Source organism: Strix uralensis, chromosome 10 (genome assembly GCF_047716275.1).
Source record: "Strix uralensis isolate ZFMK-TIS-50842 chromosome 10, bStrUra1, whole genome shotgun sequence".
Classification (NCBI taxonomy): Eukaryota; Metazoa; Chordata; class Aves; order Strigiformes; family Strigidae; genus Strix; species Strix uralensis.
Genome location: NC_133981.1, coordinates 19,096,035 through 19,117,854, shown reverse-complemented (window position 1 = coordinate 19,117,854; position 21,820 = coordinate 19,096,035). Strand labels below are relative to the sequence as shown.

The window sequence follows — 21,820 nt, the reverse complement described above, 5'->3', positions numbered from 1 at the left end:
GGACTTACCTGTGTTAGCTGTTTTTAGTGTGATTTTTCAAAATTGTAGCAACTGAAATTATCTGGGAGAGAAGAAACCTGGCTAGCTGTGCCAGGGTTTAGCTGTCATGGGGCTTTGAAGAGCTAGTTATTTTAGTCTGTGCATTATGAGGTCTTCAAGGAGGAGTTCTGGCTGCGTGCAGCCTACTGAGCAGACTGGGCTTTTACAGACCAGTAAAATGAAGGTGACTGTTCTAAATGACCTTCCAAAGACTTTAAGGCAGTAGAAATGCATGATTTTTGTTAGTAACTGCCACTTACCTTTTGTGGTCTTTTGTGGAAGGTTTTGTCTATAAATAGGTTACAGTAAAGCTACTCTTGGCATTGGATGTCAGATTGCTTCAAGCTCTGTAAATCAAGCAATGGGCTACAAACATGGACGTAAAAAATAAATAGCAAAACATGGACGTAAAAAATAAATAGCAAAGTGTGTTACAGTGAGAGTTGTTTTGAGAGCCTAGCAGAGGATCTTTAGAGAGTGAGAGATAAATAGTGACGTTCCTGTGGTTAAACATTATTTTTCCCTGTACTACAGTTAACGGTTTTGTTTCCGTAAAGCTGTTGGAATTTGGTCATCCTAATAATTTTTATTTGCTGTTGGTACAGCAGTATGAATGTACATCAGGTCCAAAAAAGAAAGTATGAAATGAAGATTACCTTTGATCTAAAGAACTCTACCCTTTGAGCTCATGCTGCTTATGTGTATTTGTACTCCCAACCCTAGGAACTGAAGATGGAGAAAGCTGATGAGGTAAGGGCAACACCCAGCCGTAGCCTGAGGATCAGGATGTGTGATGGGGCTGTCGCTGTTGGCATCAAAGCTGTAGGAAGCGAATGGTAACCCGGAGCAAGTGGATGGCAGAGCTGCTAGGAGCAGCTGGTGGCACAAGGCTGGCTAGAGGACAAATAAGAATTCTGAATCCCTTGTACCAGGGTAATGTTAGAAACTGGTGATGTGGACAAAAAGAGGAGAGACAAATTAGGAGATAATGGACTTCTTCAGGTATGGGAGCAGGATGCTCTTCAGGAGGAGCAGCAGGATGGGGTACTCATCCCTGCAGGATGCAAAGAAGGGTGACCAATTGTCATCATTGATCAACAGGAAAAAATGGATTAGTAATAGTTAAATTGGAGAAGTGATAGGGGGAACCAAGTAGGGCTAACCTTGTTTGGAAGGGTGGTTGTGTTGACTTATAGTTAAAGATATTTGTGTGTGAGCCTCTAAATAGTACAGGGATTTCAGAGGACAGGCCTTGAGTCAAAGGCCATAGAAACAGCAGGAATCTTTCATAAACTTCAGATGGCTAACGGTAGCAGCTTGATACAAAAAGCATCTGTCCTTGAAAGTTGACTTAAAAATTTAACACAGATAAGGAAAAAACAAAATCTCATTTTGGGTAAAAGGAAGGGCAGTTTATAATATGTTAGGTAGTAGATGAACTTGAAAAATACCAATTCTTGTCTCTGATTTCACAAGCTCATGTGAGCTTTGAGGGCTGATGAAATGCTGCACAGCTGACCTAGGTTGTTCAGTGTCCCAGTTTAGTTTCACAACCTTCTGCATCTTGTATTATTTCACAATAGAGTCTAAGAGGCAAGAAGTGAGCGAGTAGTTTCTTCTTTCCTTGACTGTTAAGTCTTAAACTTTAGAAGGATGGGCAGTCATAATTCTACTCTGAGCTGCAACTTGCTGTGTTGTTCAGTAGTATATAAGAAATTTTTAAGGGGAATAATGACTTTGCTTAAATGGCAATACTTGATTTTAATGTTCTTCACTTGGCCGTTTTCCTTCAGTGGTTGGTATTTTGGGCATGTTTTTTGTGTGTCCCCTCTAAGAGAGGGGATGCATCGTACGTTTCTTTTTGATGCTGCTGTTTATAAACATGAAGTCTTACACGCATATATTACAAATATCTATTTAAAAAAATGGGTAAAGTCATAGAGCATCTTTAGCAAATGATGGCATACAACCCTGTAAGTTTTGTTTTGTTGTTCTGAATGTGTATGTTCCTCTAGCAAAATTAACGTTGATAGCACATCCACAGGTTGGAACTGTCAGAAACCCTTAGGAGTTACATACGTGAAGCAGTATTAAAAAACAAGTTTGTTTTCTCAAGGCTAGATTGTATAGAGAGATTTCTGGAGGCAAACCAGACAATCCAGTGAAAAGAAGCTGAGAGGAAGTTGCACTTAAGAGTCTGCCTTGGCTCTGCAACTTGCATGTGTATAACTACTTTTGTGCTGCAAATTGTTTTTCACATAAAGTGAATGATGTTGAGGTGCTGTGAAAAGGGGAACTGAGCATTGTGCCACTGAGAAAATACTGAACTAAAGACGCTTTTTAATTCCAGGAGTTAGATATGTTTAACTTGTGGTTTGTTTGGGTTTTTTATCAGTCCACTTCCTCATGTCAAAATTGCTTACATTTCTTCAAAGGGAGTTGTAACTCTTGAGACACTGACATTTTAAATACTATCATTGGAATGAACGTTTCTCCCCCCTTGCAGTGAGTGTTGGCAACATTTTGTTTTGAAAGCTGTGGTTCAGTAGGATAATGTGAATTATTTTAAACTTTTGAGTATTTGGTACATCCTTGGAACTTTGCATTTTGTTCTGGTCTTTTTTACTGAGCTAATGAGCAAAATTAAGCTTTGTTGATTACACAGGATTGTAAGGAAGAAAACAAAAACCTGTGTCTGCTGTACTGAGTCTTTGTGTTGTTGAGAATGCTACACTGAGATACAGAAGAAATAAAACGGTTGCTTTGTCTGCTTTCATTTTTAGTCCTGTCATTTAGCTGTTAACATCTGCTGTTTTGGCCAGCAAACAAGCCTTTGACTTCTACTTCCAAATGCATAGGTGCGCTTGTCACTAAGTGGCACCTGTGTGAGTGGCATTAGACTGCAACCACTGTTGGCCATCTAAACCAGAACACCAAACATTTTTTAGTGCCCTGAATTTTAGATTGCGAACTGGCATCCTCTTGTTGAAGACAAGCACTACTCGCTGGTATGTGCTGCAGCACCATGTACTGCATAGTGGTGTTTACAGGGCTATGGCATTATGTAGAAGCAGAGTATTTAAGATCACTGGAATTGGTGATATTCCATCTTTTGGCATGCAGGACATCTGTCTTGCTGGTATCTGCCTTTAAAGAGGAGAAGCACTCTTGGTCAGCCTGGCACCTAATCAGAATACGATTGCAACTTGTTTGATTGGGATCGGCAGATAATTCCCTCGGTTTCTGCTGTATGGCCGCACGCTAAATAGCAGTGCACAGAGTGATCAGAGTAACGGATTAGGCGTGTATGTTAAACTGTATGCATAGGGCTCTAATAAAGGTAATTTTTCTAGCTGTTGTACTTTCTTTGAGAAAATTTGTGTGAAAACGCAAGCCATGCCAGACTCGCACACTGACTGCTTGGCAATGGGAGGAAATGTCCTTCTTGGATGTTGTTACAGTTGTGTTGATCTGGTTTGCTGCTCAGTGAGAAGATCTGTTACAAACCAACACAGGCAGTAGGATTTAGTTTAGAGAGCGGTTGTTGGTGTAATCTGTGAAGCAACTATATAAGCAAGTTGCAGGTTTCTTCACGGTAGCTTGCTAGTCCTTAGTTTTGCAAATTGGAGTTTTGCTCCAGTATAGGTTTATTGTTACACTACCAAAAGACAAATGTTCTGGGAGAAGGCTAAATTTGACTCACCCAAAGACAAGGAAAAAAACCCAAACCACCAGGTGATCTGGGTATAATGTTAGTTGGTAAATTCTGTCTGGAATGGGTAGAAAAGCCTGTTTCAGTTAGCACAGTTCCATGCAGAGTAGGTGGACCTGAGGCTGTTGACAGAGCCTTTCTGTACAGATCCTGGTTTGTCCTTTACAACTCTTTATTTCATGCTTACACTGGAAAATTGTTTAAAGCTTGAGCTAGATATTTTAGGTGAAGAACCCTTCAAACTGGCTTTGAAGAACAAAGTCTTCTCTTAAAATTTCTAGGAGCTCAGGGATTCCTCTCATCTCAATATTTTATTTTATTGTCCTTAAAACTAGAAGCAAAGCTGTTACGCTTGGTAAACACTGTACTCTTTGCACTTCATAGACTTTGTTTCCCCAGAGCTGTCCTTCCTCCTCTTAGAGAGGTGGTTCACAGTCCTGAACTTAGGACAAAGAGGAAGGGGGACAAGAAAACATTATCCTCTTTGTTTATAAGCTTCTGCACAGAGGCACTTACTCTGAGGGCTTTTATCAGTGTCCTTTTGGAGATACGGCTGTGTTTGTACAGATTGTTTTGGTTTGCATTCAGCTCCCTGTAACTTTCATTACATAGAGTAGTAGACTGTTTCATGAGTTTGAGGTATGGTTTTGCCTCCTCTCTTCATGAAAAGTGGTGTATTTTTAATGGGTTTGGGGTTTGCTTTTTTCCTTTTCAATGTGCGTTTTAAGAAAGTGCATCTGTCTTTGCTAATCTGTTTGTTCCTTTTGGGTTTACTGTACGGAGTAGCTGTGCCAGATTTATGCACGTGACTTCGTGGGACGGGACTTTTTCAATCCAAGGTTTGGGAATCTTGGGCAATCACAGTGCTTTCTACGACAGTTTAGTTATGCCTTATGGTGTAACACTGAGATTTAGTCTTCTGGAGTGAATTGTCTCCTTCGCCATCAAGGCACTGAGGAGATTGATGCACATGTGGATTGTATAGAAATTAATTCCCTTTGAAACAGGGGATGGAGGGAGCCGGTGGTATCTTTGCACCACTAATACCTTCTTTCTTTTTAGGCAGTTCCTTGTAGCTGTGATAGATTCATGTGAGGTATCCATAGTGTCGTGCCATTAAAATGTTCAAGAACTTGTCATTTGAAAGGAAATGCCTCAAGGTTTTCAGTTCATACATATAACTCCTTCAACTTACTTGTGTTGGGTGTTTTTTAATTAAACGCTCTGGCTTTGATTAAGAGTATTTATCTACATCTGTATATCAGATTATTGTACTTGATTGTGTAGAATACTTGTGCTTTATGCCTAGTAACCAGTCAAAATGAGCTCTGTTTCAAGAGAGATTTTTGTGTGAATAATATGTAAAGGAGAAATAATAAATAGTGAGTACCATGTCATACTGTAATGTATTGAGCTGCACCTATCATGCTTCTTTCACTCAAAACCAAGAAAAGGTTGAGCAGTGTTGAGGTCTTGTCTTAAGGATTTTAAAATTATGTAAACATTCAGTACACCTTGCTGTTTCCTTTCAATGCAAGCACTGAACTGAGGTACATAGGGGCGTAAGATGCCAGTGTCCTTTTTTGGTATTGTTTTTGTATGTCCTAAACCATGTATGCAAATACATAGGTTCCTTGTCTTCTGCCTGTATACAACTCACATGTCCAGCATTGCACTACCACTGACTCGCCCTTCCAGAATTCAGCACTGCTTAAGAAAACCAGTTAGGTCCACTGTACTCGTGAAGAAACCCCCTGAAATAATGGGACACAGTGCATGAGCTGCTTGAACGGTCACTTCCTCAGAGAGCACACGGGTTGTAATTTTCCACCACAATATAAGCCTTTGCTTTGTGGGAATGTTAATGGTAAATCTGAGTTTTCTGGTTTTCTGTTTCAGTATGTATGACCAATTGCCCTACTCTGATTGTCATGGTGGGTCTCCCAGCAAGAGGAAAAACCTACATCTCGAAGAAGCTGACACGCTATTTAAATTGGATTGGAGTGCCTACAAAAGGTGATGGATTTACTTTTGTTTACATCAGGACAGGGCAGATGTTAGGTGTTTTATAAACCTAATTCCCAGTAATTATGTTGCCAAGTTTGACTACTTATAATCCTTCTGCTTTGTTAACTTATTTTTAAGCAATACCATACACAGGCTTTCTGTTCCATTTAGATGTTAATTAATCAAAATCTGATGACTGTTCATTTACCTCCTTGTTCTGCCAGGTGCCTAAATCAACTTTTTGCTCTTGTTCCTTAACACTTCGGTTCTTCAGCTGTCCTTATTTTTTTTTCCTCCCTTCCCATTTCTTTATGTGGGTGAAAGGGAATCTCATTTACAAGTGGACAAGCAGTCAGCACTTCTGGGCTGTATCAAAAGAAGCATGGCCAGCAGGTCGAGGGAGGTGATTCTCCCCTTCTACTCCCCTCTCATGAGAGCCCCTCTCCCTCCTGCAGTGCTGTGTCCAGCTCTGGGGCCCCCAATATAAGAAGGACACAGACCTGCTTGAGCAGGTCCAGAGGAGGCCATGAAGATGCTCAGGGGCTGGAGCACCTCCCTGATGAGGACAGGCTGAGAGTGTTGGGGGTGTTCAGTGTGGAGAAGAGAAGGCTCCGGGGACACCTTATAGCAGCCTTCAAGTACTTAAAGGGGCTACAGGAAAGGGGGGAGGGACTCTTTATCAGGGGGTGTAGGGATAGGACGAGGGGTAACAGTTTTAAATTGAAGGAGGGTAGATTTGGATACAGGGAAGAAATTCTCTACTGCAAGTGTGGTGAGACACTGGAAGAGGTTGCCCAGAGATGTTGTGGATGCCCTGGCAGTGTTCAAGGCCAGATTGGACGGGACTTTGAGCAACCTGGTCTAGTGGAAGGTGTCCCTGACTGTGGCAGGCGGGTTGGGACTAGATGATCTTGAAGGTCCCTTCCAACCCAAACCATTCTATGGTTCTATGAAAGTTCTGACTTCTCCATCTTCTTTTCTCTGTGAACCTTGTGCAACATGTAGTTCTCTGTGTAATTCTTTGTTTAACTGCATTTGTGGAATGAGTTAGAGCTCTTTGTGTGAATATTATGAGCCTAAGGAACTGAAGCAGCCTCTTGTTACCACTCTCCTAAGCACTTTATATGTGTGTTTTGAGTGGGAAACGATGGCTCAGATTGGCTATGCTGAGGACCTGGCTGTCCTACCTTATTCACAAGCTCCTATGGTATCTTGTGGGCCCAGATCAAGAAGTAAACAAGACCTAATTCCATTTGAGGTTCTGAGCAGCCATCTTCCCTGCCTTCTCCTCTGTCTTTGTAGAAGAAAAAGTTAGTGTTCTGTGATTCTGTGTCTGGTGCAGTAATGGTAGCTTTATAGTTACGGCTAGTTAATCATTTAAATAACATTAAACATTCGATCATACTGAAGTGTAGACTTTGGCTGGATATTCAAGATGTTTTTCCTAGTAGCTCTAGGTGTATATTTAAACTGTCTTTTGATTCTAAGATATAGCTTTTTGAGTTGGTGTGTTAAGCTCTTAGAAACTTGTCTAATATGCTTTATTTAGATAAGACGTTATGGAGGATATGTTATATTGAGTATGAGAGTTTACAGGATTTAAATGATCACTTGAGTTTTGACTGTTTTTGCACAGTATAACCCTTCTGATGAGCCGTACCAGATATTTAGGGACTTCATTATTCATTAGGCTGAAATGAGATAACAATAGGTTAGCCTATATGCAAGCTGATAAAATGTGATATAACTATGCTTGTGTGTTAGAGACACATCTAACATACATTTATATAGCTATGTTATGTATGTATGTCATTGTGTTGAACATTTTTGTATGGGAACTTTGAAAAGCAGAAATCCAGTGTTGATCAACAAACAAGATACTGTCCACATCTGGCTCATGCTTGGTTGACTATATCCCAAATACAGTGAAATAGATAGGGGTGGTGTGCTTCAGTTATAGGAGAAGTTCTGTGGGCCTACTGTGAGCAGCACATCAGAAAATATATGCACTTGTGCTTAATAAAAAATAGTTAGAGCATTGCTGCCTAGTTTTACAAAAATATGCAACATGAAGTTACCATATGAGCTTCCATCCTAGATTGCTGTTTATGGTTTGTCTTTGTTAGAAAGTGTGACCTGGGATTTTTTTTGGAAAACCACAGATCCTTCCTGTTGTTTGTGTCATCAGTGATGCAATTTTACTGAAGCTGAAATCCATTTAAAATACCTCACTGACTGAGGGAATAGATGACACGTTGTCTAATGCTTCCAGTTGATTGGGACTGAATCGATACATGATCAGTATCGAATGTCCCTAACGCTGTTACCCTTTGGCTTTTAATATCTTAAAATTAGTGTATGCTTAATATAGTAGGTGTTCTTATTCCCTAAGATAGATGGTTAAAATTACGAGGTTATTTAAACCAGAGGAGAGGTAAATGCTATCTCTTCATGTAGCATACATTAAGCAAGCTGGAGAGTTCAAGAACAGAAGGTGGAGGTAAACAGTCCAAGGTTCATGTCAGTTGAATCATTTCAGCCATCAGTTCTGTGTTGTTTTCTTTTATTCCTTTCCAAATCCTCTGTCATTTAGAATGTGAAATGGTTAAAAATACAAAGGACTTTTGTCTGAGCTTTTTGAAGGAAATGAGGTCAATTAGATGCCTGAATAGAACTGTGTTGCAATGTGTTTTTTAGATACTAAACTTCGGGGCACTTTTTGAATAGTTCTGGCTTGTGGTAGTTGTGATACCAGTTAGCTTTGTGAAACTTTTCCACAGGGGTGGATGCTAAAGATTGTTGCACTATCTAGCACTTTTTCCTTTACTGTGCATGACTCTCTTGCAGTAACTATTCTTTCTTATGAAATTCATTATTTTTGATTTTTAAAGGTCAACACTGGCCATCTGAACTTCTTGCATCTTCTGTTTTTCTTACAAGGAGCCATCTTTTCATGTAGCCACTATGGCCAGTGCTCATTAAACCTGTCACAGAATAACCTGGATTGTACTATTAATCCGTGTTGTACAGTTTACCAGAAAAAAAATTACATCAGTGTTGTTGAATTCAAACAAAACTTGACTTTTGGGGGGGATAAACAATATTTATTTATTTATCCACTGCCCCCAATCCCAACAGCAGTCTATAGACAGCAGCTGATGGTTGAGCTCTTTTATCCTATGTCTTTTTTTCTTAGTTACAACTCAGCAATTGTGTCTGTCGCTTCTCTTCCTCTTTCCAGAAATGAAGTCTGACAAGTAGTTATACCTTGGCCACTTCTCAAACAGAATACTTCAATTTGATCTAATGTTTTAAAAAAAGTGCTTTGCAGTTCAGCATAGAAAACCTATAGGTCAGAAACAAGTTAAACATTAATTGCACTTCAGAGACCTACTTTCAGAGCTGTCGAATGAACTTAATTAGGGTACGGTGTCATTGTCTGCTGTCTGGCAAAACAGAACAGCCTTGCCCTAATCCCATATCCAATATTGTGACACGTGTATGGCCATAGACTTTATGGACCTTTGCCCAGATAAGGAATAGTTTTCTTTGACCACTGTTAAGAGATCACAGTAAGATGACGTTCAGTACTTATGCTGATTTTTTTTTTTTAATGCGTGGTTTGGTCTTTTTTTTTTTCTTTTTTACAATTTAAGCTTTTTTTTTTTTTTAAATAAATGGATCAGTTCTGAAAAAATGTTTACACAACTTGAGTTTTAAGTTTTTGATTCTCAGAAGCAAGATTGAATAGTTCTATTTAGAACTCTTCCTTGCTCAAATAAGAGCTGGAAGTCTTGGGAGGTGCTATCAGAATACTGTTTTACTGCACATATACACAGAAGAAAAAAGCTAGATTGTTAGCAGTCCTTTGTAGACTACTGAAATAGACTTCCAACCACCCCTGAGAAGGAGGAAAAGAGTTTCTTTTTGTTGTTCAGGCAAACTGGCAGACAGAAGCACAGCAGTATGGCCAGGTGACTCCACTGAAGCTACCTACAGCCCAAATTTCTTTTGCCAGCTCTGTGATTTGTTGTTGTCTTTGTATTTAAAACAAACAACCCCGTCCCCCCGCAAAACACAAGAAGCAGTATGATATGTTGACTTCGTACATGCAAATCATTTTATCCTTGTAGGTAGTTTGGTTTCAAAGCTGTCGTAACTTTTGTCCTTCTATGTGAATATGGTTAGTTCCCACTAATACTGGTTTCTTCTTGGCAGAGTTTAATGTTGGTCAGTATCGTCGAGACTTGGTGAAAAAGTATAAATCTTTTGAATTCTTCCTGCCTGACAATGAAGAAGGCTTGAAAATCAGGAAGTAAGTTTTGAATGTGTTTGACTACACAATGTTAATTGTATTAAAATGGTACCGTGTGAAATTTGCTCTTAGAGACTGCTTTAAGTTTCATTTTTGTATGCTCAAGAAGACCCTTAAGAGACTGCAGTATGAAATTGCAAGGAAAAGAAATTCTGGAGAAGGTGGAAAAGTGATTTGTTTAGGCTGCTTAAAATTTGGGGTATTTTTTTCTGAATTGCTTCATCTCAAGCATCAAAAATGCAGAGAAGGTAAATACTTGATTGCTTTTCACCTTTCAGTAGGCAGTGCCTGCTGTTATTCCTGCAGATACTCCAGGATATTTTCACTCAAAACAAATCAGTTTTAACAAATAGTTACTATTTTTCTTACCTTTTTGTAAGGTATCAGCTAATAGAAGTGACTCTTCCTGCTCTCTAGCTCCTAAAATGCCATTTTAGAGCTTTAGTGTGTAACGTAAGAAAAAAACCTCCACATAATTGCTTTTCTTTTTGGTCTGCATGCTGGAATTTTTCACCTGGAGTACTTTGAACATATTTGTCATTATCCATTCAAATGAGTGGGAATGAAACACTGTTATTCTTTCCCTGAAATTGTCTTTTTGGCTACCATGCAGGTGCTTCATGCAGTCAGTCAGTGCACTGCCTTGAAAATTGCCATGTTTTGCTAATGCTGTGCAAAGCAAGGTGAGCATCTGTGCCCATATGAAGCACTTGAGACTCCCCACTTGCCTGGAAAGAGGCTGTGCTTTAATGTAGAGGAAAGACCTTGAGAAGAAAGGGTAGATGAAGAGAAGGTCAGAGGGAGTTGCCTCTTTCTTACAGCAGATCAGATGAGAAGGTCTTTTGATTTTTCTTGACCATTCATTGTCTTTTTATAGTATGTTCAGGAAAACATTTAAGAGCGTGCACTATGAAATGAGAAGGAACAGAAATTTTAGAGGAATGGAAATGCAATTTGTGTAGGCTACTTAAAATACAGAGTGTTTTGTTCTTAAGTGCTTCAGCTCAAGCATCAAAAACGTCTGGACTTTCCTACTGTCTGGACTTTCTTTTGTGGCTGTCCCTCTGCTTGTCCCCTCTCTTCCCTTTCCCCTTCAGCAGCATTGAGTATTGCTAACGTTAAAGGAGAACAACTTGCATAAGAACCTCCTAATCTTTTGGGACTGAAGAGCAGATACAAGGTGCATTAGCCTTGCAAGCCCCTACTTTTTCCGTAGAGGTAGAGCCAAACGTTTTAATGTGCCTCTGTATCACCTGGTAGACTAAATGGTGGTGGATATAACATGAAATGGGCTGTGTGAGCTAATCTGCCTAGTTAGCAATGACTAAAGAGGGTTTATATTTATTTAGTGAAGACTTGACTGATGAATCACAGTTCCTGACATCTATTAACCATACTAATGTGGAAATACTGTCAGAATTGAAAAGCCTTTATTTTTCTTTTAAGATAAAGCTGTGAATGCAGAATATGGAAAATGCAAGAGAAGAGTTAATGCGTTTCAGTCTGGAAGTCAAAATAGAGTAGTCATGCATAGAAAGGGACAGGTTTTTATGTTGGTACTGCAAAAAGACTGTCCTTATTGGAAATAAATGGGGCTTTGTTCTACTAATGAGTAAATAGTGTACAATGTTAATGTTGCCCTCCAGTGTTATTTCTGTCTTAGAAATCATAATGGATTTGAAGATAATACTAATGCTGGGGAAATAGGAAAGTTGCAAATGAATTTATTCTTGACCAGATTTAACACAAGTGTAAAGTATGTAGGGGTGGGTTTTTTTTGGTATTTGTGTCCTCAGCAGTCTCCAGTACTAATTACATCGGGTTGGTGACTACAGTGGAATGTTGTTTTCACCTCTGTCCCTAACACTCCGTGCTAACTTTGTTTTACTCTGTTTTAACATATTTTTTTGACATAAGCAATTTTTACACAATAGTTAAAAAGATAAGTAGATTACTGAAAAATAATTTAGTATCCACTTTAATTTAGGGCCACAAGATAAAAGCCTTAAGTTGATTTATTTTTTTCCCTCTTTGAGAATCAAATTAAGAAGCAAATATCTATGAATAGGTAATTGGGAAAAGAATACAGTTGCAGGGGTGATTCAGTGATGTTACTTTAGATCAGTGAAAGTTTGTCCTGGTCATTGAAGTTGATGAGTATTCTGTGGTGGTGTATAGTTGTATCAGTTACACAGAGGAGCACTGGATGGGTCTTTTTTTAGGCAGATGGCCATGACCATGTTTCCTTAGTATAGCTTGGTTGACCTCTGTTGGTTTTTCCCATGTTTTGTGGAGAGGGGCTGATTGGTTTTGAGGGAGATTATCTAACATTTACACAGGGCACTTTGATCACAATGCACAAGTGCTTTAATAAAATGACTTAAACTGGCATTTTAGTTTTATTCTCTTTCATTTTTAAGACAATGTGCCTTAGCAGCGCTGAATGACGTCCGACAGTACCTCAGTGAAGAGAACGGGCACGTGGCTGTAAGTTTCTTGTTGAAGACACATTCTTGAGATGCTTCCCTACAAAACAGTGTGTGTCTGTTGGATAATATACAGCCTGAGTAATTCCAGTATCTCTTCAGTATATTGGACTTCTTTAGATGTTAGATCTGCCCTGTTGCTGCAGTGAAAGAAGCACTTAAGTTCAGGGTGATGATGCCATATTAAGCAACCACCTTTGTGATTTGAGGGGTTAACCGAGGAGAGGGTAATGCTAAGAAAAATGTCCCCCTTCTCTCCAAATTATATAATGTACTGTTAAAAACATCTGTTGTTTTGGTTGCACTTGTGCTTCTGTTTGATAGTCCAGCATTTCAAGTGAGAGGTAAAGACTTACGGAACAAGAAATGTCCTGGGTATTGCTTGGCAGCTGTGTTACTGATATGAGAAATCGCTGAAGAGAGCAGGAGAAACTCAAAGTAAATCTCTGCATATCTGAGTATTTAATAATGGGATGCAAAGTATCAGCTGTTCAACTATTGACGTTGCATATTCACATTAATTTGCATAACTGTTTTTCTTAAGACTACTGACACAACTCTGGTGTTTTCATAAACTAATTGGGGAAAACCATTAACTATAAGTTCTGCTGGGGACATGAGTTAAACTTTATACTTTGACAAACTTCATACTTTGGTAAAACACTGGTGTGTTCAGAACTAAATGTAAGTTCTTAGAAAAATGGCTGCATATGTCTTGTAATTCATGGGCAGGATTTGCAAGTCTTGCACATCTTCTGCTCTTTAAAAGTTTTACGCTTGCATTTTGAATAGTATATTGATTGCAGCGTCTTTTTTGTGTACTGTAAGTTCACTAAAAACCTGCACATTAGTATTTAATGCTGATATGGACCAGGAGGAAGATTCTGTCCTGTGTTATGTGTTAGGCTTAAATTCTGGTTGCGTCTCCCAAATAGAGCGTTCTGCTATTAGTGCTTTCAAAATATTACTCTCCTAGTATTTAGAAAATCATGTGTGTAAAGTAGCAATGTCTTTTGTATTCCTGTGAAGCACATTGAGGTTGTGAGTTAGAGGGAAGGGGAAGTATTTTCATTGCTTTCCTTCACGCTGAGGGACTTTGAACCCTTATTTTTGTTGTTACTAACACAGTGCTTTTCACAGGCTATGATGCTTTTTTAATTCCTCTCTCTCTCTCTCTCCCCTGTAATAATTCCTAGGTCTTTGATGCTACAAATACAACTCGAGAACGTAGAGAAACTATTTACAAATTTGGTGAAGAAAATGGATATAAGGTGAGTCAAAAGCAAAGGAGTTCTGCATTAACGCCTGGACAAGTAAGGCAGTGATAGTTTTGCCCTTATCTGTACTCCAAATTAAGTGCACTAGTATAAGCCACATCCTTCCTAGATGTCTAGTCAATAATGCATTTTGTGTTCTCAAGAATTGTTTCTGATTAAAAGTCACCCAGTCCTCATTTTTACCGTCTTTAATGTTTGTACTGCTTGGAGCTAATCTATTCTATGCTGTGGCTTCAATTCTGTCACCCTGAACCTGTAGTTCTGAGTGTACTGTCAGCAAGAGCTATTTAAAATATGGTTCTTGATGCAGTTCAGATTTTTGCTGCAGAAACACATAGGGAATTCTGTTTTAGTTCTGTACAAACCAGAAACTTTCTGTGACTTTCTGCCTTCTGTCCAGGATTGTTTTGCATTTAGCTGTTCTCCAGTAATCTTTTATTTCCTATAAACTTGCATCTTCATAAACCTTTGAGACAGCAAAACACAAACCTCTTTAAGTTAGGCTTCTCTATTAGTGGAAAAGCTTCTAAGTAATTATTTCAGAAGCATTAGTTACCATTTGTGTGGCTGAACTTGCATCCTCTGCATTTATTTCTTCCACTTCCATGCTAAATTTTTCTCACTGCAGAATTTTTCCACTTACAAGCATTGTTGAGGAAAAGAGCGTAGAGCATGATGCTTCAGGGAATAGTAAGCCAACAATTTCTTGTGAGAGGGTCTGGAGAAACCATCTGAGTAAATGGAAGGAAGTTGAACACATGGCTCTGTTAAAAAGGGGTTAGCATGGAAGTGGGCAACATGCTGCTTGTGTGTTAGTCTCCAGAGGCATTTTAACGCATCTTCCTTCTTCCTTCCTTCTGTACACCTGACTTCCCGTTTGGACTGAAGACTTTTTTTGTTGAGTCAGTATGCGTAGATCCAGAGGTCATTGCTGCAAACATTGTGGTGAGTATAGGAAAGTTTGCTTTAACTGCTTTAAGTCAAGAGGGTTAAAGTAGCGCAGTATTTTTAGAAGTACATTATAAGAACTTCCAATAGCAAAATAATTAACTCCCATTAATGGAACAGTTTTCATTTATTTTCCTGTCCATGTGTATATTAACTCAGAAGTTTAATTCTATGAAGAATGGCTCTTTTTGCTTTACATGGATTTTAATTAACTTCCGGAAAATAAATTTTTGTGTAGCATTCTCCCCCTTCCTATTTCTTTAAACTTTCATTAAAAAGGGAATGAAACTTACATTACTACTCTCCTGGTTTTATTTTAAACAGCAAGTGAAGCTGGGTAGTCCTGACTATGTTGATTGTAGTAATGATGAAGCAACAGAAGACTTTATGAAAAGAATAGAGTGCTACAAGAACTCTTACGAGACATTAGATGAAACTCTTGACAAGTAAGTGATGAAATAATACTGTGATCACAACTGGGTTATTTTAAGATGTTTTCTTAGGGAATGGAGCATCCTGTATTGGGGATTAGGGCTTTCTAGTCATGTCTTAATGGCTTAAGCTCTCTTTCCTTTGGCAAATCAGAGATAGTTTTCTCTGGGGGTGTAGCCTGGAAACTTGCTTGCTTGAGGAAAGTAGGCTAATGAGTACTCTGGGACAACATTCTTTTTGATTTTCCCACTTGGAGAATGGTATAGTTCTTCAGCGCTAGAACCAGCGTTTAGAAATTATTCCAGACTTGCTGTAGTGGTTGGTTGTTACTTGTTTTTTTAGTAGGTAGAGGAGACTGGAGTGATTTGTAAGCATAACTTCATTTATTGGCATGGATAAGATGAATTTTGAACACATCAGTCTTAAAAATGTGACTTCTAAATTTATTTATTTGTGCTTGCAAATTATCCTACAGATGCAGGGCTGTGAGAAACTCTCTTAGCTAGATTATTTGCCCTCATGCCAAAGCATTCATCTATTTTTCACACACTTTCAACTCTTGAAAGTAAGGTAGGAATGAACCATGTGAAGAGGAAGCCCTGTTTTTCTTGCTACAGTCCAGGATTTCAGTGTGGGATTTTGAGCTGCACTCATGCCAGGTGCTCCTGGTTTGTTTCAGGACCTGTGCCATAGGGAAGGCTGAGCTGCATTTTAATGTAATTGAGTGTAAGCAGTGTGAAGCTGCTTCAGTCAGATCAGTTCATGCATGTAATTTCTGTGATGGACCTAATGGTTGTGCCTGGGTAATGATTAACTCCAAAGAACACTATCAGAGATGAGGTGATGATGCTTGGTTTTATTATAAGTTTTCTTGCTTTATTGTGGTGTGATGTCTCAAAAAACAATAGTGAAAGCAATAGTGGTTATTTTCGGCTTATTAGACTTTTTTCCTCCTTTAAACTAGATGCTACTCTGAAATTATAGCTCAGATGAGAAAGGATAAGCAATGAAAATTGAAATTATAACCTGTCTGATGCTGAGATAAGGTAGCGATGGGGAAAATTACAGTACTGTTAATAAATAGTTGTTGATCGAGTGGTTGAGAAAATTTCCTGCTTCAGGCTAGTCCCTGGTCCTTCTGATGCTGTAGTTTTTCTGGAAGGGTTAACAGATGGGTAAATAGTGACCCTGCCATTCGGCCCCTGGGTGCAATCAGACAAATAGTTGCTGCAGGGGAAGTGTTTGTAATCTGGAGAAAAATATCTAGTATCATAAAATACCTGGATATCTTATTGAAGCTGCCACAGCTGAATGACTCACTGAATCTTCCTTTCAGTGGGAGGGCTGTATTCTTCCAAGAGTAAGATCTAGTACAGGTAAAGGGAACAGAAAAGAAAGTGATGTTAGCAGTTTACATGTGAAAGGAATAGAGTTCACCCTGTACCCTTGGAGTATTGCATTGTTTCTTAGGACTAATGAATGTTCCATGGGTAATGGAGGGTTGGTTTATTGCTTTGGCTTGTTGCCCCTTTGTTTTATAATGAGGGAGAGGGTGGGACGGTTGTGGTACATGCTAATAGAAACTATGTGGAATCTTACATATTTTTTTCGTTTGCTTGTGAAAGGGATCTTTCGTATATTAAAATTATGGATGTTGGAAGGAGTTACCTTGTAAACAGAGTAATGGATCACATTCAGAGCCGGATTGTCTACTACCTCATGAATATCCATGTGACTCCTCGGTCAATCTACCTCTGTCGACATGGAGAAAGTGAACTCAATCTGAAAGGGAGAATAGGAGGAGATCCTGGACTGTCTGTCAGAGGGAAAGAAGTATGTACCTCCTGAACAAGTGTGACTGAATTTTGTGTGTATCTATGCACGTGTGCAGTTTGTGCTGTTTAATTACAGCTTTCTTCCTCTACACCCTTTTCCTCTTAACATGTTTAAGAAGGGCTTTTTTAGTTGCGTGTGTGGGTAGTGGAAACTGGATGGACACGCTTTGTGTGTTGTGATTTGGTATGTGGTCTTTTATCTGTCATTCTGTTGGTTGAAATTCCTTTTTATCCTACAGCACAAAGCTGTTGTCAAGAGGGCTTTATTTTTTAACTGTATTTTTGTAAAATCCTGACTTACTGGATAATTGGGAAGGTTTACAAGTTAAAGCTAAAAGGAAAATCCCTGGAGGTAAAGATAAGAACTGCAGAAAACTTGTGTCTTCCTTGTATTCTTTTCCTTCTCTCCCCTGTCCCTCTTGGCTTAATAGAATGTGTTGTATTTCTTAGCAAAAACTTTGACAGAGCCTTTTGGAAAAGATATAATGAGTTTACAGAGGCTAGAGCCTGTGTGTTCCAAACTGAACTCAGAGTGTGTTGGCTCTGAGCCCTCATCCAGTGTCTCATGGTTTTTCTTTCAGTTTGCCAAAAGCTTGGCACAGTTTATTAATGAGCAAAACATCAAAGATCTGAAAGTTTGGACCAGCCAGATGAAAAGGACAATTCAGACTGCTGAAGCCTTGGGAGTGCCTTATGAGCAGTGGAAGGTTCTGAATGAGATAGATGCAGTAAGTTCTTTTCTAAATGTCTAATAAGTTGGTTTGTTTGCTAGGGGTGAAGGAAGTACTTAATTTTGTAACGATATGCCTTTTATAGGATAGGAAGTCATTTAAGCTGGCTCTAGAGGCTGGGAAGACTGTAATTAATTCCTGTTAACAATGCTAAACGTTTTATTAAATTTGCTGTAATTAATTTAGCCTTGGTTTGTCTTTCACAGTAAAACATTCCCCTGTAGAAGCCACGATGCTATGAAAATTTTGATAGGTGGGGTTTGCTAGTTGGCACTTTCCAACTGTACCTGTAAGAGATAGATATATATATATATATATAGATATATATATATATATATAAAAGCAGGTGCAATAGATAAAATATGACCTCGCTCAGTGACCTTGCTTGCCCATATATGTAACTTGACAGATCTAATAATTCTTTCTAATCACATCTGAGTCCAGCAAGAGTGTCCTGTTCATCATGCGTGACAATTTTGTCAGAGTAACAAAATGCAATTTATATATGGTTTTATTTAAGAGTGATATCTGCTTTTTGCACTGCTGGAAATACATGCTTTCTTAAAAAGTATTTTTATTACCTATAGGGAGTGTGTGAAGAAATGACATATGAAGAAATACAGGAAAATTATCCGCTTGAATTCGCACTGAGAGACCAAGACAAATACAGATACAGATACCCTAAAGGAGAGGTATGCTATTTTCTCTCTCTTAAGGTGAAGGGTTTCCTTGTCTCCTTGAACACATGCATACTGGCTTTCGGAAGGAAAAAATAAATTTTGAAATTAATGAAAAGGTTGTTCCTTTCTCCAGGGGATAGCCCATAGGAGCTTGCAAGGACTGAGCCCAGACCATTTCATTTGATTCAGGGCTTGAAAAATAATAGATTTAGAAAAACAACTGAGAGCTTTGATCTTGTGGGCATCGTTTCTATGCTGGTCCTGCAGTGATAAAACAGGAGGAATGATTGCAAGGCTTCAAACTATTGCGTATGCGAACATACTGCCAAGATCGCCTTTTGCTATTCATCCTTGCTGTAGATAATGGCTGTTTTGCATGCAGTTCTGGCTGAAATGCTAGGGAAATCTGTAGCCACATTGGTCTTTCACTTTAATAAACTCCTTGCCTCTGGGAAAATAACTTGCTGACAGCTTTTCTAAAGCAAACCCATTACAGTGCAGCAATTACCAGATGGTCACACGGCCTGCCCGTGGGTGCGAAAGGCTTCGTTCAGGGCAGCAGGGTGGAGGAGTAATTGGACCAGCTGCTCCGCTGTTTGTGCCGTGAGGAAGCAGGGCTCTGTGTTGCTCTTCCCTCAGCAGTCAGGAGTCATCTCTGTGCAAAGAGCAGCTTGTGATAAGAGCAGTGTTCCTGCGGCTGTGACCCCCATCTTACTAATAAGGCAGTCATTAAGCTGCAAAGTTCTCCTAATCCATTGGAACAAGGAGTGTTTGTTTTTCAAACTGATGCCATCCTCTAGGATGGTAACAAACATGTCAAACTCCCTCATCGCCTTGGGGTGATGAGCTGATTTCAGTCGTTTGTCAAAGGCAGTTTCTCTGTCGCAGGGGTTTGCACAGCCTCGCTGGAGACCGCTGGGTTTCCCTTTCCAAGGTCTGAATCAGCAGTGCCGCTTCCCCGCAGGGCAGCCCCACGCCTGCCGTGGGCCCATGGCCATGGCTTCTCTGCCGTGGGCCTTCTCTGCCGTGGGCCTTCTCTGCCGTGGGCCTTCTCTGCCGTGGGCCTTCTCTGCCGTGGGCCTTCTCTGCCGTGGGCCTTCTCTGCCGTGGGCCTTCTCTGCCGTGGGCCGGCCTTCTCTGCCCCGCTGGGCGATGCGCTGTGCGCTCCGCTCTGTGGTGCATGGCAGGTTTTGGACATGGTGTCTTTGCACGTGAAAATGGACGTAAGGGTGCACATGTGGCAGTCCCAGTGTTTACCCGCAGCAGCAGATTGACTGTGCGTGTGCTGTGCAGGGCAGGCTGCAAGAGAAACCCGGCCTCCTTGCTTTGTGACTGCTGGTGGGATGGTGGCTGTCATCGCCAGGCCAGTTCATCAAACCCATCGTTTGTTTTCAAAGGGCAGCCTGAACAAGTCAGACTTTGTGAATTCTTTGTATGCTGACTGTAGGCTGGGCTTCCCAGATTTTTGCTTTTGAAGATGTGGTATGGAAAATAATGTGCAAGACTTAACCTGTACATTTGCAGATGCTGTGAATTAAATCCTAGGTATTTTGTGGAAATTCTTGATTGTAGTGACTAATTTAATAAAGCTTTTCCATGAGGGAGATTATTTTGTTATATGTATGCTCTTTGATAGTCTGGAAGACCCGGACTGTGTTCTTAATTTAAGGTAAATTATTACTACAATATTTGTCTGTGCACCAATATAACATTTAGAAGATGACTAATACAAAAGTAAGATCCACTGTATATACATATACTCTTCAAAGAGTTTTCCCTTTTTAACGTGCTGTGTATTTCTCATCCCCGCCCAGTCCTATGAAGATCTTGTTCAGAGACTGGAGCCAGTAATTATGGAACTTGAAAGGCAGGAAAATGTGCTTGTCATATGTCACCAGGCTGTCATGCGGTGTCTGCTTGCATATTTTCTCGACAAGCCTGCAGGTAAGCCTTCCTTGATACATTACAAATGATCTGTGTTTTGAAAATTTACTGATTACGGTTCCAAACAGTAAGTTCTAACAATTCCCTTTATCATCAGAGGGTGGTTGTGCTAGGCAAGTACACAAGTATAATTTTTTGTATTTGACTGGGTAGTTGATTTTTATTGAGCTGCTCCTCACCTGTAATGTCTGTTTTTTACTCTTTTTGAGTAGCATCTCTGTTGCATGCTAGGAAAGAAAAGAGATACACTGTCAGATAAAAAGAAATTTAAGTGGTTGACCTGTAGCATAATAGAAAAGTTAGTGTTCTTGTAATCTGTATTTCATATGTAACTTGTTGTTTGGTTTCTCAGAACAACTGCCTTACCTGAAGTGCCCGCTGCATACTGTCTTAAAGCTAACCCCGGTGGCTTATGGTGAGTAGTATTAAGTATATATAATATTTAAGTCTAACTGTGCTGTCTGTGTCATCAGTAAAGTTTGTGAAGCATTTGAATGAAAGCACATTTTAAATTTATTTTGCTTCAAAACACAATTGAACAATTAGGTTTGACATTGCATGTATGCCTGTACAGCTTTGATAGAATCAGTGAATCCTTTGGTTTACACTGGCTTTGTGTTATGCCGGAAAATACGTATGTATTAGTGAAGGCGTGAAAATACCAGTGGCTGTAACTGCTAGGGGACAATTTTCTTTTGTACTCAGTTCATACGCTATTTCACTAATTCTTCTGGCAAACCTGTGCCATTTACACATCTGGTACAGGAAGATCTCCATTTTTATTGATGTATTTGAGGGTATTGCTTTTTAGAAGACAGGCAGATTTACATTTATGTAAGTTTATCCTCTTACAAAGGGCGTTCCCCTTACCCTTAAATTTAACTGTTGTCTTTTCCTGAAGTATTTTTTCTTGGACCTTCACATTACCACATGAATTTACCTTGTTTGTTGTTGTTGGCATTGTTTGCCAGCAGCTATTATCAGTGCTTAGCTCAGGGGCTTTAGCTAGCTTGTAGAGTGGGGGGGTATGGGTTGTAACATGTACTTCTTGGGTTTTAGGCTGATTGCTAATTAAGTTTTGTGTGTGTTTCAACCTCAGCTTCACACATGCCTGCTGTTAATTGTCTTTATGCGATGGCTTAATTATATCTTCTGATATCTCATCACACTTTAGAAGATTATTTATAGACAAAGAGAACTATCTGCACATTTTACCAGGAAATGGATTGTCAAAAAATCCCAGTCGAATTATTAATCAGAAATGCAAAGCTGTCTTTGACTATCAGCTAGGAAGAATAGCCCTCTAGACCTGTACTTCTTCAGTGTCAAATAAAGTTGAGACAAAGTAACTAGCTGTTACTGGGAAATCTGTCTGGAGAGATTTTTGTCACTTAATTGCAGTGTCCTCTTACAG

The 21,820-nt window shown here is 39.5% G+C and overlaps 1 protein-coding gene across 8 annotated transcripts in view; it reads left to right on the top strand.

Moving 5' to 3' along the window:
• The window catches only part of LOC141947886 (6-phosphofructo-2-kinase/fructose-2,6-bisphosphatase 4), a 53,275-nt gene that overhangs the window by 18,066 nt on the left and 13,389 nt on the right, over window positions 1-21,820 (top strand). For 7 of the 8 annotated variants that reach the window (XR_012630291.1, XM_074879532.1, XM_074879535.1 and 4 more), the window contains exons 2-12: window positions 5,651-5,767; window positions 9,977-10,073; window positions 12,494-12,560; window positions 13,756-13,830; window positions 14,725-14,781; window positions 15,109-15,230; window positions 16,842-17,049; window positions 17,633-17,779; window positions 18,370-18,474; window positions 20,277-20,406; window positions 20,759-20,821. Coding sequence is in view for 7 of the 8 variants with exons in the window: in XM_074879532.1 (XP_074735633.1) it covers window positions 5,651-5,767; window positions 9,977-10,073; window positions 12,494-12,560; window positions 13,756-13,830; window positions 14,725-14,781; window positions 15,109-15,230; window positions 16,842-17,049; window positions 17,633-17,779; window positions 18,370-18,474; window positions 20,277-20,406; window positions 20,759-20,821 (1,188 nt within the window). In the remaining variant the exon portion in view is untranslated. Of the gene's footprint in view, window positions 1-4,813; window positions 4,848-5,650; window positions 5,768-9,976; window positions 10,074-12,493; window positions 12,561-13,755; window positions 13,831-14,724; window positions 14,782-15,108; window positions 15,231-16,841; window positions 17,050-17,632; window positions 17,780-18,369; window positions 18,475-20,276; window positions 20,407-20,758; window positions 20,822-21,820 lie in introns of all 8 variants that reach the window. The other variant, XM_074879533.1, reaches the window with a different exon arrangement.